The sequence below is a fragment of the Protomyctophum parallelum genome, assembly GCF_964188405.1.
Source record: "Protomyctophum parallelum genome assembly, chromosome: 14".
NCBI classification, from domain to species: domain Eukaryota; kingdom Metazoa; phylum Chordata; class Actinopteri; order Myctophiformes; family Myctophidae; genus Protomyctophum; species Protomyctophum parallelum.
Window position 1 is genome coordinate 37,361,857 of NC_139709.1, and position 19,161 is coordinate 37,381,017.

The following is a 19,161-nucleotide window of genomic DNA, read 5'->3' on the forward strand; positions in this document are numbered from 1 at the left end:
GAAAAAAGATTAAAAAAAATATGGAAATAGCATATTGGGTATTTCAGCTTCAACATATAAAATGACTACCGGTAAATATTTGTCATATCTGCCCTGTGCCTTACAGTATGTATATGTCCCAATGTTCAATGGCAAAAACACAAACTAATTAGTTAATCACAATTATTTGTATGACAATTAATCGTAAAATGCGAGAGAGAGCCCCATCCATCCATCCATCTGTCCACCCTTCAGCCCTCAGTCTCGTCCAATCAGGCATTGCGCTGCCTGTAGCGGAACTGGTCTGGTCCAATCAGGCGTTCCTCTGCCTGTAGCGGAACTTAACGTCTTTGGTCGGCAGCAGGATGCCCAGCCCCGCCCTGCTGTAGTCCAGCGTGGCCTTGCTCTGACCTGCAAGCAGCTGGAGGTCGAAGTAGATGAGCGTGAGTGCCACGAACTGTTTGATCTCGTTGAGGGCAAAGTATCGTCCAGGACACATGGTGGAGCCCGAGCCGAATGGCATGCGGTAATACTTTAACCTCTGTCCCTCCTTGAAGAAGTCCGTCTTCTCACTTCCTGCCTCGATGAAGCGGTCGTAGCGGAACACCTGCGAACAACCAAAACCAATGTTTAACCAATTAAAGGGGGTGGGTTGTAAGTTATATACATATAATTATTTTGTTATATTAAGTGTTTAAATGTATGTGGTTCAACTGATTTTGATGCTTTTTTAAAGATTTGGTGGCCTGAAAAGGGTTCCCCAACTTTTCAGGCCACGACCCCCGAAATAATCAATTTGAACTGGGCATCCCCCACCCCGACGAGCACTATAGTTGTAACCATTACATTTAGTTTGAATAGGTTCCACAGATAAATATTCTGAAAATAGCCGAACTATACAAGCTCACAACGCCTCGCACTGCAAGGCGACTTTGATGGAGGAGATTGGAGAGGGCCACTATATTTCCACACTCCAGAGGGACAAAACGCATCACAGTGTGAGGCGTTTTGAGCTTCGACTCAGATATAGACCTTTTTTATCCCTTGTATTGTATGTTGGTTTGTTTACTGTTGAGTGAGAAAACAATTTGCACATTAAGTAATCATCTGGAGACCCCTTGGGGCCCCGTCCGCGAAATTACGAACCCATTGGGTTAGGGTGGCGGTTATATTAGGTTTAAGGGTTAGGATTAGGGGGGTTAGGGGTACCTCAGGGTCCTGGTAGATGTCGGGGTCCATGTGCATGATCTGGGGGTACATAGCGATGAAGTCGCCCTTCCTCACGGCCACTGAGCGCTCCGCCTCCAGCGTCAGCTGGAAGTCCTCCTGGGCCACTCGGATGTTCATGGACGACGACGACAGACGAAGGCTCTCGTTGATGGAGCTGTCTGTGAACATTCAATACAATCTTTAATACTCTTTAATACCACTTTTACTTTTTAAACGTTGATTGATCGGGTTTGTATTGACAAAAATGCATAGTTATGATTGATTGAATATTTTATTGACACAGGAGTACAACGAGTAAAAAGAACGGCAAATGGCTGATAACACCCCTCTCTTCTTCCCTTTCTTTGTTTTATTGGTAAAATAACACGATGGGAACTATGCACAAAAACAAACACGGGTAAGGCAGTGTTTTGTTCATCATGTGCTTTCACAAGTTCACAAGTTCACTCCTCCGCATTGAGTTCTGTCATCTGGCTGAATAGCAGTAATTAAGTGACTGGGAGGTCAAGGGTCACCGTATGGCGTATGCTGGCCATGAGGTCGGCCTCTCCACGCTCATCCTTTTTCTCCTCTTGAATAGTCGATACACAGCAGGGTGTTCAAATCACTGCACTTCCTCTTGGACTGCATGGCACTAACACTACAGAGCTTCCTGTTGGCTGCTGCTGAGGGCTGAGTGTGATCCAGGACACCTTGAAGTTGTGTGTGACCTCTTTTGTGCGTTTGAAAAAACTGTCCTTGATCCTGAGGGATCTAGGAAGCTGTTAACCTACCATGGTCTGCGGTTTCCCGGAATGCTGTTCGACTTCGAAACAAATAACCACTAGAGCATCGCTCCAAAACATAATTATAAAAAAACAAAAAAAATAAACAAATCAATCAAACAAACAAACATGTAAATAAATGCATTTCCAGAGAGTACATTTCCAGTGATTGCGTCATCCCCCTTCAATTTCCACCAATAAAAACATGCCTAAAATAGCGACACTGAGTTTAAAGGTGTTAATAAGATGTTGTCTCCAAATAGCCCCTCCCTCTTGTTCTTGCATGTCCTGTGCCAGGATGCTGTCACTGACTGTGCTCCTTTCACACATGGAAAGAATGTTCTTCTTTGCAGCAGTGAAAGAGCTCAACAGGGCTTAAAAAACGTGAAAAACACGTCCCAGTGGTTCTCGAGGCTCATATCTGCTTCTTTTGGGCTTGAGGTGACATTTCTTTCAGTGCTCTTGACAGGTCAGGACAAAGAGCCCATTTCAGGAACTGCTGGGTTCATGCCATGGTCATGGTGTACTGAGGGTGTACAAATGGAATCGAATGGACCCGTAAGGGTCCATTTGTAATCCTCACAGACCACTGAGGATTTTACTAGGTAGATAGGTGCTATATTATAAAACCTTATATCACACAGCTGGTCTGTGGATTGGAAGAAAATAAAAAAGGCTAGCAAGCTTGTATATCTTGTATATCGGTTGGGGCTCTGCAGACAAAACAATGCATATTAATGTGAGGGTCCTTGGCGTGAAAATGTTTAGGAACCATTGTTTTAAAGGACTACCATGTAGTCAAACCTACCCATGTATGGTAAGTGGTCCAGCTGCTCTTTGGTCAGAGTAATGTCTCTGTGCGTGATGTCCTCTGTTTCAGACAGCTGCAGGACGTTCAGGACCTCTTGTCGGACCGCCCGCAGGGCCTCTGGGTGGCCCGCCAGGTAGTACATGGTCCAGAACGTAGCCGGTACCGTGTTCCCTACAGCCGCCCACAGGATGGCAAAGTGATGCGCTGGACATTGGACAAAAAATCACACCCGTGTGAACTGAGTGGTGGATACGAGCCGATCGGTTTGTTATGCAGTGATTCTGTTGTATACGCTCGCATGGGAGCCTCCGAGCCGCCATTACGTGACAATGCACCCCTCCCGTCCTGTTTTCAGGAAGGGAGGGGGAGAGGCTTTAAAAAAAAAAAAGATCAAGTGACCGGAAGGTTGTGGGATATTTCTGGGCAGCTTGATATATTGTCCGGGTGTGTAGAAAGGCGAAGTATTCAATAAAGAAAGTGCTCGAAACGTATTGATACGTGTCTAGCACCGGACGCATGGCTAATTAAAACCGTATTCTCAACCGTATACCCAGAGTCTGAAACGGTTGAGAAATGACAGAGTTACCGTGTGGGGGTCCCCAGAGGGTCCCTCTACTGTACTGTACTGTACTGTCACACCCAAAATCATACTGTTAATATGTGTGTGTGTGTGTGTGTGTGTGTGTGTGTTAGGCTGCGCAACAGTGACACTTGTTTGTGAAAACCAACCAAACGCTATTTTCACAGATCACAGATCTGTAAGACTCTGTACCATCGACCCCCAAAGAAGTGTAATGGGTCAGTGTGCAATGTTGTTGTTACCTGCTTTGTCGACGTCTCCCAGGGAGTCGTACTGCTCAAACATCTCTGCTCTGCAGCGGATGAACTGAGACGTGTTGGACCAATGACACATTCTCTGAGGCAGGAAGCACCTGATCAGCTTATCCCTGCACAATAATAATAATAATAATAAAATAATAACAATAACAATAACAATAACAATAACAATAACAATACAATAATAATAACAATAATAATAATAATAACTAGAAAAGAATCGCTGCAAGCAGCGATAAGAATAACAATATGAATAATAATATGCACAACAAGAAATAGAAACATGAGTGAACGTGTGAAAAAAAAGACCATGTACTTGTGACAGGGTCAGTTTTAATTGTGTGTGTGTGTGTGTGTGTGTGTGTGTGTGTGTGTGTGTGTGTGTGTGTGTGTGTGTGTGTGTGTGTGTGTGTGTGTGTGTGTGTGTGTGTGTGTGTGTGTGTGAGGGGGGGGGGGCATCATTCTTGAAGACTCATACTCATGACTCAATACTCATGTTGTATTGTTAACAGCAAAATCATTCAAGAAGGCAATAAGCAAATCTACTTTGAGTACCAACGCATAAGCACTCAAACAGATCTACACCCGGGAATCGAACTCGGGCCTCCCGCCGCATGAAAGTCTAACATCTTAACTACTAGACCAACAGGATATCCCTCTGGACCAGGGGAGATATTAGACTTTTGAGACCATCAGGCAGAGGCTCTGAGCCACTGCTACGCTCACCTCCCTTTAGACCTCCTCCCACTGGGAAACCCGATCCGGGTTACGGCACCAAAGTAACACCCAGGATTTGAACTCGGGCCTCCCGCGTGAAAGTCCAACATCTTAACCACTAGACCATGTGGTCTACATGACATTGTTCTATTGTTAACAGCAGAATCATTCAGTGTTTGTGATGACAATTATTTGGGTCCTGGTCCATTATTCATTACTATGTATTTGCTGTTCATGTTTTTTTTAAAGGCTGGTTTCAGTTCTATTTGGCATGACCCTCTACCATACTGTAAAGTTGCAAAAGCATATGACACTCCATGTATGTATTAGGGACAAAATTAAAAAAAAAAAAAAAAAAGGCGTGTGATCTAGAGGTCAGAGGTCAAAAGTAAGAGCACGACACTTGTTCGGCATGAGGAGACGCATATGTGTGTCGAGGTTTCATTGCTGACGGTCAAACGGTTCATGAGCTATGAGACTCTCAAGAGTTATAGGGGTCATTGAAATTTGAAGTTTGAGAACCACTGTGCTACACTAAATGGAACAGAGCCATAATTAGTATAATTGGTCAGACCTGTGAAGGAAGTAAGGAAGAGGACCACTTTCTTTCCAATATGGCTGCTGTGCATATAGTACCCTGTTCCTATCCGTATACCTGACAGCTTTGGTGCCCCACATCATCCAAATGGGAACGCGTGCGATGAGCAGAGGGAACATGTTGTCGAACTTGAGGAAGTCGTTTCTGAGCGCACTCATCCCGCCGTGGCGCCGGGAGTCCGCCGGGCGGCCGTACAGCGTGAGGAACGTCGCCTCAAACATCAACGTGCTGCAGAACTCGTACAGGCTGCACATTTTCCAGCCTCCAGGGGGCACTGTTATCCAACATGAAAGTGTTGGATAATGATTAGGTTGATGATTAGGGCTCTATAAAATAGTGAATTTTCTGTTTTTGCTCTACATTAAATCTGTTCACTGAAAGTAGCCGATATTTTCTGCAGAAGAAGTTAAAAGTGTGTTGACAACAACATGGAATATAAAATGTCACTGTTGTATACAGATGAACGGAAACCATTCTTTCAACTTTGCAAAACTAATTGCTATCATCCGTAAGTAATCGCGATCAGTTGATGACGTAAAAATGGCGCCAGGCCTACCTCCTGGCTCCACCCCCAGGTGGTCCTGTCTAAAGATGTGCATGAGGTGTCCCATCATGCTCTCCGTCAGTGCAGTGAGGCCATCACCCTGCAGGAGGCGCTGTGAGCGCTGAATGCGGTCGTCCATGCCCGGGAAGCGGCCGCTCAGCACGGGTGGGTAGCCGAACGTGGGCGGGGCCACCTGGTCCGTGAACTCGTGGAAGTCCAGCTGGCGGCCATGTTTGATAATGGACGGGAAGAGGAGAGGGTTCATTATGAAGGTCATGTATTTACCTGGAGAGAGAGAGAGAGAGAGAGAGAGAGAGAGAGAGTGATAGTTATATTTTTTATTATTATCTGTATAGAGGCTATGCGTGTGACATCATCATCATACTCAGAAGTTATGCAGGAACATCTACTGAGTGGCCAAAAACTACTTTCTGGCCTTGACAGCCCAAACAGAAAAGTCTTATCGTATTGCATTAAACAACATTAAACTCACTTTGCAGCTCAATTTGCCACTCACTTTGTGCATGCGCATACAGTCTATTGCAGAAAAGTAACACAGTGGTACAGTTCAGTTCGAGTCTTCTCTCTTTGAGATGGGGAGTCTGTAAAAGTATAATATATTATGTAGCCTATGTTCATATTACTGCTGAAATATTGTATATTATACTTACACCTCTATTTACAATATCTATATGTATGTATTAATAGTTACTGGACATTACACTAACTCGGTCAGGCCAAGCGCACATGGCTTGTGACAGTTCTTTAATGTATCTCTCTACTGTTGCGCTCTATCTGAATTTGTCCTGATTTTAAAATTGTGTTTGTTAGTTTTGTTTCATTTTGCCATGCCTATTGTAGTAATGTTATGACACCTGAATGTCCCCACAAGGATCGATAAAGAACTGTCTAAAGATGAGGGAATATGTGCGACACCTGTTTATTCTTGTTCTCACTTGAAGCAGTTACCATGATTAAGCAGCAGGGGGTGCAGTAGAGTTACATATTGGTTAGATTGTAGTTTTGTAAAAGGAAGTGTTGTGAGATTGTGGATGACATAAGTATAAGTGTGTTAATTGTGTGTGCCTTTTCTGTCCAGGCTGATACTGAGATATCTGAAGCATTCCTCCATCTCAACACTGCCCTTGTCTATATGACATTCAGAGGTGATTGTTATGTTATTGTTGCTATTGTCTTTGTCAAAGTGATGTCATTTTCAAGAACTGACCTGACAATCCTAGATTCTATTACTTTCCCTCTTTTCCCCACAGCCATGAGTGTGTTAGATTTAGGTGTGCCAGTGTGTGAGTATTGTCAGTACTGTCAGCCAGGTAAACAGCTACCTGCTATCTGAACTGTGAAGACATCTCCATGTTTGTTCTTCAGGTCTGTTAGAAACCCAAGAGTATCTCTGCCGAACTCCACTGCCTTGCCAAGGACGGGAATCAAACCTTTTATCAGTGGAGGCTCGCCATCCTTCCTGCAGAAGAAACATAAAAGGTCATTTCAAATGTGTGAGAAAGAATCACAGTTTGACCTGTATAGTATGCACTTATACTTATACACTGGGAGCTGACCAGTAGAACCACAGTCTTGATTATTTTTTATTTTATTTTAGACAATAACAAAAGCAAAACAGTACATGGTACAGTCAAAGCACATTTATCCAAAAGAATAGCACCGAAAAAAGACCTTGCGGTCTTGTTTCCATTCGGGTCCCATGCATTCATTCACAACACAATGATGACAGTAATCGAGATACCTAAAAAACATGATAACTATTTACAGGTGTACAAAAAAATCAAAATACAAAACAATCACTCAGAGGAGGGTATAGGGAGGTTGGGCAGTCATCTTCTCTCCTTTTGACCCGCTGACATTGATAGGTGATTTTTCAGACCGGTTTTAAAGGAAGCCAGTGATTTGTTTGTTTTGAAGGAATTTACAATTTTGAATGTCAGCCCCATTTTCAACTGCTTGACTCTGTCTTCTACCCATAGCCATCCTGCCATCAAAATGCGTTGCATAAAGGTGGGTCATGGGTCCTAGGCCTAGAAGGAGTCGGATTAGTTTGTTCTGGGAGGTTTGAAGCTTAATTTTTTGTGACATTGAGATGTTCGAGAACGAGGAGGTACAGGCGTAGTCAAATATGGGCTGAATAAGAGCTCCAGCTAATGTCCTGAGAGCCCTCTTGTTAACAAAGGAGGAGATTCTCCCCAAGAATCTTGTCCTTTGATTTACTTTTTTGATCGCCCTTGTTGCCATGCCTTCACTTGTCAGCTTGTTGTCCAGGATTCAGCCCAGATATGTAATCTCTACTTTACTAGCAATTATAATGTCGTCAATTCTGACACTAAAATTATTTACCCTACTAAGGGAGTGGTTAGACCCAAAAATAATGGATTCTGTTTTACCAATATGTAATGAGAGTTACAGTCTGTTACTGGTGTACTGGGAGCTGACCAGTACAACTACAGTCTACAACTGATAGTAGTAGTCTGTGGTTGAAATACTGTAGTGACTACAGTATTAAAGACTACAGTGTAGTCTTTAATAGTGTGCATGCGTGCGTGCGTGCGTGTGTTGGGGGCCTCAAATCAATCAAGATAATCAGCATGCAGTATAGACCAACTGCCACAAAACAAGCAATACATATGCACACAGCTCTGTCAATGCAGAGGTGAAAAATCTGTGTGGATTTACTTTACTTTTGTTTGTAAATTTGTTTTATTTGACATGTCAACAAAGACAAAACCAGAGAAGCCCTGACACAAACAGAACAAAACATATCAGTCTTACCAATGGTGGAAGCAATTTTACTTAAGTACTTATGTGAGGTACTTTTACTTTACATATGTCCGGTTTTCAATACACTTCTACTCCACTACATCTCATGATCTCAGAGGCAGTTTTTACACCACTACAATATATAGATTTAGATTATTGAAAAGCATAACCAAATAAGCCCAATTTTATACTTTGCCAATTAAAAAATAGCAGATCTACAAGCTCACAACCCACAAGCATTTTAGTTTTGGCACTTTAACTATATTTTGATGCCAATACTATTGTACATAATAGTATACTCAATCGAATACAGTACTTGTACTCGTAGCAGAGTATTTCTACATTGTGATATTGCTACCTCTTACTGAAGTAAGTTATCAGAGTGCTTCTCCCACCACTGACACAACCTCTACACAGACAAGGCAGGGGCTCTGCAGGGGGTTACACGCATTCCTGTGACCCCCCTGAGATCGTCACCCTGCCAAGTCACAGTTTCTTTATGAGAGAGCTGCAGTGAATCATGGGAAACCTAGAAAATAACGTATTTGTATCAAACGAGGTCACAGTGTGAGATGAGGTCTATATGTACACTGTATTCTCTTGTATAAAAAATTGGGTCCAAACAATAACTAAAAACCCATCAGCAAACAGAAAATACCGGGCATGTAAACAGGGTAGGGACTACTGCAGCGTGTGGAAAATACTCCAGAGGGTTAAGCTGTAGTTACTCTACAGCAGCGGTGAGGTCTGGTGAACCCCAAGGGGTCCCCATCTAAATGATTGATAGTTAGGAACCAAATGGACTGGTCTATACAAATGGAGTCGATGGAACAATGAGGAGGGGATTGCTCAGCCTCACACTTTAAAAGCACTGAGTCTCTCAAGCCATTGAAGGTTAGGAGCCTGTGCCACTGAAACACTGTTTTTGCAAGTAGATTTTTTGTGTTAGTTTATCATGTCATATTCATTTGAATAAAATGAATATGACTAGTTTTAGTCGACTAAAAATAATACCCTCAGGGCATCTTACTGGTGCAAGAAAGCAGGCGTGTGCAGTGCAAACATAAACATCAAAGGGGATCAAGCCCCTGCCCTTTTACCCTCTCCAGACCATGAATGAAGCATTTACGATGGTTGAGAGAAACGGAACCAAACGAAACCAAACCTGGCCATTCGCACACATGTCCACTCACCGAGCCCAATTGCACAGACATGCAGACACAACGAGTGGTCCGTCCAGAGTGCTGACAATCTTGACAATCAAGCAAATGCCTATGGAAACTGACTTTGATAACCATTAATTCTACTACTGGGTTGCATGATTGTGCTCTAATTCTCTAGAACAAGTATAGTCCTACAGTAGTTAATAGAGCTGGGACTCGATTAAAACAAATAATCTAATTAATCAGAGGCTTTGCGATTAATTAATCTAGATTAATCGCATTTTAATCGCATATCATTATTTGACCCGAGAACAGTGAGAAAGCAATTTTTTCAAAGATTTTGGTATACTAGTGAATCAATGAATAGTGAATACATAAGTTTAAGCAATAAAACATGTTTTTGTAGTAATAGGGGTAATAATTCTTTATTGAATAATTGCACACAACTGTGCTGTAATCCACGCTACCATCGGATAGCCTTTTAAATCCTATTTCCAATCCACGGGGACAAGCAAAGTGATCTCAGCGGCTTCCCCCAGTCTGGTGAACTGTCTGCGGTGTCTGGTGGTGTTATTGTCTGAAGAGGACACTGACACTTGGTGCGCAGGTCCGTCTGAAAACTGTCCAGTGACAACGTTCCGCGGTGAAAAAAATAGTGCGATTAAAATGCGTTAATTATTTTAATGCATAAATTTTTCTGTAGTTAATTAATCGTAATTAATCGCAATTAGTCCCGGCCCTAGTAGTTAACATTTAATATGAGACATTCCTGTAAATCTGTCTAGAAATATAAAAAGAATGATGTTCTCTGCCATTTGGACATTTCAGCCCCAGCTCCTCTATTGGTCTCTGCTACAATGCACCCTCAGGCCTTCCCATGTAGGAAGGTCAAGATTTCCAACAATCTGATCCAGATGTTTGGTGTGGGGTGGGTTGGGATTCCTCAAAGGTACACATTGCACCTCAAAACTGTGTAGAGAGACCTACAAGTTGCTGGGAACGAAGGAAGAGAAAACAAGCCCTTGCCATCGATAGCCGGCTCTTAAATCCATGCTCAGAAGGTTTGTGGCAGACTGGGATTAGTTTGCCTATAGACTCTATGGGTACCGCAGCGCAAGCTTCGACAGGATTCTCCCCTTTCAAGCTTCTGTGTGGCCCTGCAGGACGAGGCCCACTGGATGTGCTGCTGAAGGAGGCTAAGGAAGGGTCCCTGCCTCAATAGGCCAGTCAATCTAAGGTTTGACCCAAAATAAATTGCAATAGTAATCGTTCAATCCAGTTTTACATGGCACATGCTACTTAAAGCATAATGTTTGCCTTATAACCCCTGAATTTACCATGATCCACTATGCATTTCATTCCCAATTTGTTATTTGGTTGACCCTCAGGATCCTAAAAAAACAATTACTATTGCAATTTATTTTGGGGCACACCCTTTTTTAGCTTAGCTTGACTGACCTACAAGTCTAAAAGAAATACTCTCTTGTGTTTTAAAGATGAGAGACCACCAACGGTCATTTGGTCAGCGCTCCACAGCGTCAGAAGCAGAATTATGATAAGGCTGCTTGCAGGAGGTTATTTCAAGAGGGCTTTTGCTACAAACGTTTGCTGTCAGAAACGTGTTTCCCACTGTTCCAAGTTAAGCTGTTGAAGGAGTGGACTGACCGCAAGAGCAGTGCCTCTTGCAGGCCAGGGGGGACAGGCTGCATTTACAGGGTCGTTTTAACCCAGTGTGCAATATATGCAACACATAATGCCATGGCTCAGGCAAGAGGGGCTTTCTGTTGCTCGAACAGTGAAAGACGAGCAACATGAAAAGTTATTCATGCCCAGTGCCCACAAATACTGAATATATTTGTCCATACTTCATTCTGATATCTTGTTGCAACCATATAGCTCGCATTTGTATATGAAAACCTGCATCTCCCGACTCCCGTCCGTCTGTCCGTTAGTTAGTCACCCCACGCTCTATGGTCACGCCTCGTGACATCACACCTCCATATATGGTCACACCTGACATCAGCTAACCCTGGATAACCATACATGGAGAAGACTGGGTCATCACCTAGATCTGCATATATGGAGCCGGCCAGCAACTCTACATCTGACCTCAAACCCTTAGATCTCCATATATGGAGCTGACCTGTTCTGACATTCCATATGTTGATCCTTCCCAACCCATCCTTCCTGTTCTGACATTCCATGTTGATCTGACCTCATCAAACCCTGTACACTCCAGCGCTCGCCCAGCAGTCTGCCATCTTCCGTTAACCAGGCGGATGTGTGCACGTGACCTCGCCCTTTAGGGCAATGTCGCTTCTCGCCCTCAGGGCGTCTTACTGGTATTAGTGTACAATGTGTCTGTACTGTCTCCCTCTCAGCTGTCCTACTGTCTGTCTCTACTACACTGTCTCCCTCTCAGCTGTCCTACTGTCTGTCTCTACTACACTGTCTCCCTCTCAGCTGTCCTACTGTCTGTCTCTACTACACTGTCTCCCTCTAAGCTGTCCTACTGTCTGTCTCTACTACACTGTCTCCCTCTCAGTCCTACTGTCTGTCTCTACTACACTGTCTCCCTCTCAGCTGTCCTACTGTCTGTCTCTACTACACTGTCTCCCTCTCAGTCCTACTGTCTGTCTCTACTACACTGTCTCCCTCTAAGCTGTCCTACTGTCTGTCTCTACTACACTGTCTCCCTCTAAGCTGTCCTACTGTCTGTCTCTACTACACTGTCTCCCTCTCAGTCCTACTGTCTGTCTCTACTACACTGTCTCCCTCTAAGCTGTCCTACTGTCTGTCTCTACTACACTGTCTCCCTCTCAGTCCTACTGTCTGTCTCTACTACACTGTCTCCCTCTCAGCTGTGCTACTGTCTCTCTACTACACTGTCTCCCTCTCAGTCCTACTGTCTGTCTCTCCTGCACTCTCTCTTTAAGACAACATAAATGGGAGATAACCATCTAGCCTCATTTACAACTTAGTCTGAAGCGAGTGATGCAACAGCACACGCACAATGTGTAATCGCTTACAAATGCTCCTAATCAGAAGAAGCTGTTGCGACGTGTAAAAGTCTGAAGCGAGTGATGCAACAGCACCCGCAATTGGTACTCTAAACATAGTAACATAGTCCCATAGTACATAGTCACATAGTCCCATAGGGACAAAGCTGTTCCTTGGATTGGTTGCACCACTCAAAAATGACCAAAATGTTATGCTGCTAATATACTGTACACATAATAGCAACAAGAACCCCAAAAGCGGTTCCCGTCCTGAATGGGTTTAATATCAATGTATTGCTGTCTTCAAAAATGTTACAGACATTTTCAAAATAAATATCTATAAAGAATAATTATATTGCAATGGGTTGTGAACTTGTAGCTGCTATTTTCAGATAGGTGGTTCATTCATACTGTAATGTGCTTTTTCCCTTCCTAGAAATGTAGTGGGGTCAAAAGTACAATATTTATCTATGACATGTACGACACTAAAGTATAAAATACAAATACTCAAGTAAAGTAAAAACATTATGTACTTTGTTACAACAACTTCCAATTCCAAGAAATCCAAGCATCACTTCCGTGTTACTGTTAGTCTAGACGAGGCTACCACTCCTAGACGAGGAGCTGAGCTCTATTTCAACACACGGGTTAGGGTATGATATAACTTCAACGTTGTTTAATACAGCCATTCTCAACCTGTGGGGCCACGAGGATATTGAAAGTGGCCCCCAAATATTAGGCAAAACACTACGATTTTAATGATAGTATAAAAAAATGTCTTTAAAACCTTTATGGCTAATTGTGACACTGATGAATAAGAACTTATAGTAACTTATTTTTTGTTCCTTTGATCCAAGCCGGAATGCAATCAATTGATCATCATTAAAATAATCATGCTCTGAAAATGCACGCGACCCCCCCACTTAACATGGTAGCTGTGGGTTAAAGTTAAAGTGTCCTTGAGCAAGACACATGAACCCCGGCCCTAACTGTACCCAATGAGCAGGTTGATGCCTTGCATTGTTTAAAAGAAATGGTAAATGGTGCATTTATATAGCACCTTTATCCAAAGCGCTTTACATTCACCCATTCACGGCAAAGGAAACACCAACACAGGAGCATTTAGGGGTTATTGTGTCTCGCTGTGTCTTGCTTTGGTTCCGTTCTAAATTCTTGGAACCTTGGTGCTTTCATGAAACCAGCGGCAATTTTTTTGGTTCAAGTTACGAACCAACTTTCAGGGTTCCAGGGTTTCCTGCACAATGTTGTTGGCATGGCGCTGCGCCACGCTTGAAATAAATCGCGCCATGCCAAGCTTCTTTTTTATTTTGTATTTTTTTTATTTTAGGGGGATAGTGAATCATAGTGTGTGTGTGATATGAAATGTCCAGTACCTCCCCAGTACCTCCCCAGTGCCTCCCCCAGTGCCACCCCAGTGTCTGCCCAGTTTCCGCCAAGTGCCTCCCCAGTGTCTGCCCAGTGGCTCCCCAGTGTCCCCCTGAGTGCCTCCCCACTGCCTCCCCAATGTCTCCCCAGTGGCTGCAGTTTCTCCCCAGTGCCTCCCCAGTGTCTTCCCAGTGCCTCCCCAGTCTCCCCAGTGCCTCCCCAGTGTCTTCCCAATGCCTCCCCAGTGCCTGCCCAGTGTCCCCCCAGTGCCTCCCCATGTCTCCCCAGTGCCTCCCCAGTGTCTCCCCAGTGCCTCCCCAGTGCCCCCCAGTGTCTCCCCAGTGCCTCCCCAGTGTCTTCCCAATGCCTCCTCAGTGCCTGCCCAGTGTCCCCCCAGTGCCTCCCCAGTGCCTCCCCATGTCTCCCCAGTGTCTCCCCAGTGCCTCCCCAGTGCCCCCCCAGTGTCTCCCCAGTGCCTTCCCAGTGTCTTCCCAGTGCCTGCCCAGTGCCTGCCCAGTGCCTCCCCATGTCTCCCCAGTGTCTGCCCAGTGTCCCCCCCAGTGCCTCCCCATGTCTCCCCAGTGCCTCCCCAGTGTCCCCCCAGTGCCCCCCAGTGTCTCCCCAGTGCCCCTGCAGTGCCTCCCCAGTGTCTCCAATAGCAATACAAGAGCAATAATACAAATTAATCTTAGGCCATAGGCGGCGCGCCAGAAGGTCCCCCCGCGCCCAGCACCATGCCAAGGCCTTTTCCTGCAGGAAACACTGGGTTCTGAACTTCTGAACCAATTCATTTTCAGTGAAACACTCTGAACTGGTTCAATATTAGGCGGGGAAAAAATAACTGAACCATTTCAACCCCGGTGGAAAAGGGCCCTTAAGCAGTAGCCCAGGAACCAACCAAGAGCATTCAGATTCCTATGGCGGCTGATCTAACTCCTGAGCCACTGCTTCCTCTGCTGTCGGTGTGTGAATGGATGAATGTAATGCACATTGTAAAGCATTTCGGATAAAGGCACCATTGAAATGCAAGGCTAGAACAGTGCCAAGAATGACCGCTAACACTGTAGAGTACTGCATTTGTTCTCAAGATCTTCATGTCAGGATCCACCAAAAACCAACAATTATACTACTCTCTCTAGGTCGTCCTCAGTGAGAGAGGTTTTTCAACACTTTTAGCAGATACTGAGAGAGACATTTAGGGCACTCCCACAGACTTCCGAAAATAATATAGATTTTTTTTGTTCAGCGTGCACAGAGATAACAAGAAGAACAACAAGTTTGGTTCAAGACAAGTATCAATCAATGAACCATGTTATTGCATGGGGGTAATATCAGAGAGTGTCATGCATGCACGCTGCCAAATAAATGTAAAATAATTTTACCCTGTGACCTTTCGGTTACAGGACTCTGCATGTCTCGTGCGTGTGTGCGTGCGTGCGATTGGAATGTGGTTTCTTGTCCAGCAGCCCACGCAGTTCACTGTTCTCAAGCAAACAAAGCAGCAGCGGGACACTGGGAGCTGCTAACAACCTTCCTGTGTGTGTGTGTGTGTGTGTGTGTGTGTGTGTGTGTGTGTGTGTGTGTGTGTGTGTGTGTGTGTGTGTGTGTGTGTGTGTGTGTGTGTGTGTGTGTGTGTGTGTGTGTGTGTGTGTGTGTGTGTGTGTGTGTGTGTGTGTGTGTGTGTGTGTGTGTGTGTGTGTGTGAGTGAGTGAGAGAGAGAGGTTTAAAAGTGGATGTTATGAAGATGAGGTTAGCTGGCTGAGTAACTAGATACAAACAGGCACACACACACACACACACACACACACACACACACACACACACACGCACAATGTGTAATCGCTTACAAATGCTCCTAATCAGAAGAAGCTGTTGCGACGTGTAAAATGTTAAGTATTTACTTTACTTGACTATAGGGTTGCAGCAGCAAACATTACATTTCTCTTTATTGTCTATAGTGTTTTCTTAAACAAGCATCGTTGAAATACAAACATTAAAGCTGTATATAGGAGGGGCAAAAATCACACCCGTGTGAAGTGAGGGGCGCTCTTATCATTATACATCATCATACAACATCTCATGAACAACTGAATTTATGTAAATGGTTAGCCGATTTGCTCAGCTACATATGACGTTCATTTTCCCTTCATTGTCAATGGCATTTAATGTTTGTGATGCCACAAATGTACGTCATTTTTGGTGGACATTTGACCCAATTTCTCCTTTCATTGTCAATGGCAATATGAGACGTGTGGGGACAACATTTACGTCATATTTGGCAGACATTTGACCCAATTTCTCCTTTCATTGTCAATGGCAAATATTGAGTGCGAGGACAAAAGCTGTATATAGGAGGGGCTAAAATCACACCCGTGTCAAGTGAGAGGCGCTCTTATCTTATCATCATACATCACATTCCATGCTCAACCAATCAAATCATCACAAATGTCTTTCCGGCCAATCACAATTTGTGTCCTCACTTTTTGAGGGCCTCCTATATAGAGCGTCGCAGTCCCACCTCCTCGAGGAAAATAAATCCCTGTTCATTTTCCTCATAGACTTTTCAGAAAGTATTTATTTAAAGACGATTACGCCGCGGACAAAGCCAACTCTTGTCGTGACAAATCATGACAACAAACTAATTACAACAAGTAATTGTTTGTTTGGTCTAAAATATTGTGTGTGTTGTCATGATTTGTCACGACAAGAGTTGGCTTCGTACGACGCTTAAAAGATCTTTAAATAAATACGTTTTGAAATGTCTATGGGAAAAATGCATCGGGATTCATTTCCTGGGCCAGGCGTCGTTCTGAAAGGGGGAGGGACTGCGACGCTCTATACAGCTTTTGTCCCCACAAAATGTCTGCAACAAAAACATTAAATTCCATTGACACGTCTCATATTTGGCATCGACAATGAAAGGAGAAATTAGGTCAAATGTCCTCCAAATATGACGTAAAATGTCTGCAACACAAACATTAAATGCCATTGACAATGAAGGGAAAATGTACGTCATCTTGTCCCCACACCTCTCATATCTGACATTGACAATGAAAGTAGAAATAAGATCAAATGTCTGCCAAATATGACGTAAATTTGTGGCAACAGGCATTCTGATTGGCCAATATGAGATGATGCACGATGATAAAAGCGCCCCTCACTTCACACGGTGTGATTTTTTGGTCTTCAATCTTTGTGTTTACACAAACATGAAAAGCTGGGCATAGGAGGGGGCTAGGACCCCTCAAATTTTTTTGACACTTTGGCGCTTTGGCATGGGGGGTCAGATCAACATATGGAATGAATTCTGTACTGGCCCTATCTTGAGTGTACAGTTTGATGAGGTCAGATCAACATATGGAATGTCAGAACAGGTCAGTTCCATATATGGACATCCAATGGTTTAAGGTCAGATGTAGAGTTGCTGGCCGGCTCCATGCACATCTAGGTGATGATGTGGCTTCTCCATGTATGGCTGACAGACAGGTTTTGCAGGTTTTCATAGAAAAAATCACACCTGTGTGAACCGAGTGGTGCAACTCCCCTCTCCCCCACCCCCCCTCCTCTTTCTCTCTCTCTCTCTCTCTCTCTCTCTCTCTCTCTCTCTCTCTCTGGCAACAGTGCAGCACTGTCTCTCTCTGTCAGTTTCTGGCAACAGTGCCCCTACTGGTACTCATTATATGCTCATACATAGGCGAACACGGACAAAGCTGTTCTTTGGAGTGGTTGCACCACTCAAAAACATACTTCTCGATTATTCAACCGACAGAACATTACAATTATAAATGGCTGCAGCCCTGCTTCCATTGTTTGTTCCATATGCCATAGTAGTATACTCCACACTACATCTCATCTCAGAAAGGTCTTGTAAAATCCTTCAAGTGTAAAACATGCAGCAACAAGTCCCTGGCTATATACAAGTATACACCCCACAGCAGGTTATGGAAACACAGACAGATAGACTTTGACTTAATATAATGATCTGGCTTTCTTATCACTGTCATATCGTTATTCTTGCTTTTTCCATCATGCATTTATATATTGATGATGATGAATTCACGTCTTTCACATTTACTATGAGTTGTGTGTGTGTGTGTGTGTGTGTGTGTGTGTGTGTGTGTGTGTGTGTGTGTGTGTGTGCGCGCGTGTGTGTGTGTGTGTGTGTGTGTGTGTGTGTGTGTGTGTGTGTGTGTGTGTGTGTGTGTGTGTGTGTGTGTGTGTGTGTGTGTGTGTGTGTGTGTGTGTGTGTGTGCGCGCGTCTGTGTTTTCTCCTATTTTAGCAAAGCCAACTTCGTGTGGAAGTGAATGCACCACCCACCGAGCAAGTAACCTGATCGCACTGGTATTGATTACACCTCAGGCTCTTTATAGGCTAAATAATACATTATAACGCATTTATTAACCAACTTAAAATATGAAGCACACCGTACGTGGTAATGTAACTGTTATGATATTGCAAATCATATTGTTGCTAAAACAACGCTTTAACGCAACACTGCAGATTGATTACCATGTGCGATTAAACTCGTTTGAACGATATGGAATTAAGTTGGAACACAACGGTGTCAGATTATGCAGGGTTTTGGTTGAAATCAAACCTTTTCCTGCCACTGTGGAGACACAGCAGGTAGACGCTCAGAAGTCCCAGGACCACCAGCAGCAGAACCGAACCCAGCATCATCTCCTGGAGGAGAGGACAGCTTCGATCTGAGACTGTTCGGTCCAGACGGAACGACTGTTCGGTCCTGACGGAACGAGACTGTTCGGTCCAGTTCCGTTGACAGAAAACACAAAAAGGAGGGGGAAAAAAACTTGATAGAAGGAAAAAAAAAGACAGGACGGGTCCTGTGGTTGCAGATTTGCAGTAATACTAAAACATATACAGTTGAGTTCGGTAACTTCGGTTCTTGGCTGCCTTCAGCTAGAAAACATGTTTTGGATCCCATCCCATAGCCTACATGGACTGACCGTGTGCTATGATTGGCTAAAGGAGAGGTCGTCAAGGAAACGGAGGACGCTTCCCCCGAGGTGGCCTTTTACGCTAATTTAATTAGCGGTGGGAGGGGGTCCCCACCGTACCGTCCCCAGTTAAATTAATGATTCAAACCCAATGGACGGTATGGACCTATAGCAGCAGTCTCAGTAATAATAGACTACTAGAGTGTAGTATATGCTACAAATGGAACCAAATGTACCCTTATGGCTTTTGGGTTAATTTGGTTCCACTAAACACTGATGGCTTTACAGTGCAGATTGGGGTCCCAGGGAATTAAATAGATTTAAAAGGTTTAAATAACTATTAAAGTTTCATCAGTACACCCAGGTAGGCTATATCCTCCCTTAGGT

At 44.0% G+C, this 19,161-nt stretch overlaps 1 protein-coding gene across 1 annotated transcript; it reads right to left on the reverse strand.

The window, feature by feature from the left end:
- Nucleotides 1-209: 209 nt before the first annotated feature.
- On the reverse strand, nt 210-18,544 carry cyp7b1 (cytochrome P450, family 7, subfamily B, polypeptide 1). Its single transcript, XM_083781547.1, has 8 exons — nt 18,414-18,544; nt 6,824-6,960; nt 5,493-5,765; nt 4,994-5,210; nt 3,607-3,731; nt 2,782-2,988; nt 1,189-1,367; nt 210-586 (listed from the first exon to the last, which is right to left on the reverse strand). Exons 1-8 carry the CDS (start codon nt 18,494-18,496, stop codon nt 293-295), a joined length of 1,515 nt encoding a protein of 504 aa, XP_083637673.1. The 5' UTR covers nt 18,497-18,544; the 3' UTR covers nt 210-292.
- Between the last annotated feature and the right edge of the window lie 617 nt (nt 18,545-19,161).

Bases quoted from the DNA above. Each gene is read 5' to 3' on its own strand.
- cyp7b1 (XM_083781547.1), bottom strand. From the start codon at position 18,496: ATGATGCTGGGTTCGGTTCTGCTGCTGGTGGTCCTGGGACTTCTGAGC. The intron at 6,961-18,413 runs GTTTGATTTCAA...TTTCTTCTGCAG, and splicing joins CTCCACAGTGGCAGGAAAAG to GAAGGATGGCGAGCCTCCAC. The intron at 5,766-6,823 runs GTAGCTGTTTAC...CTCTCTCTCCAG, and splicing joins CTTCACAGTTCAGATAGCAG to GTAAATACATGACCTTCATA.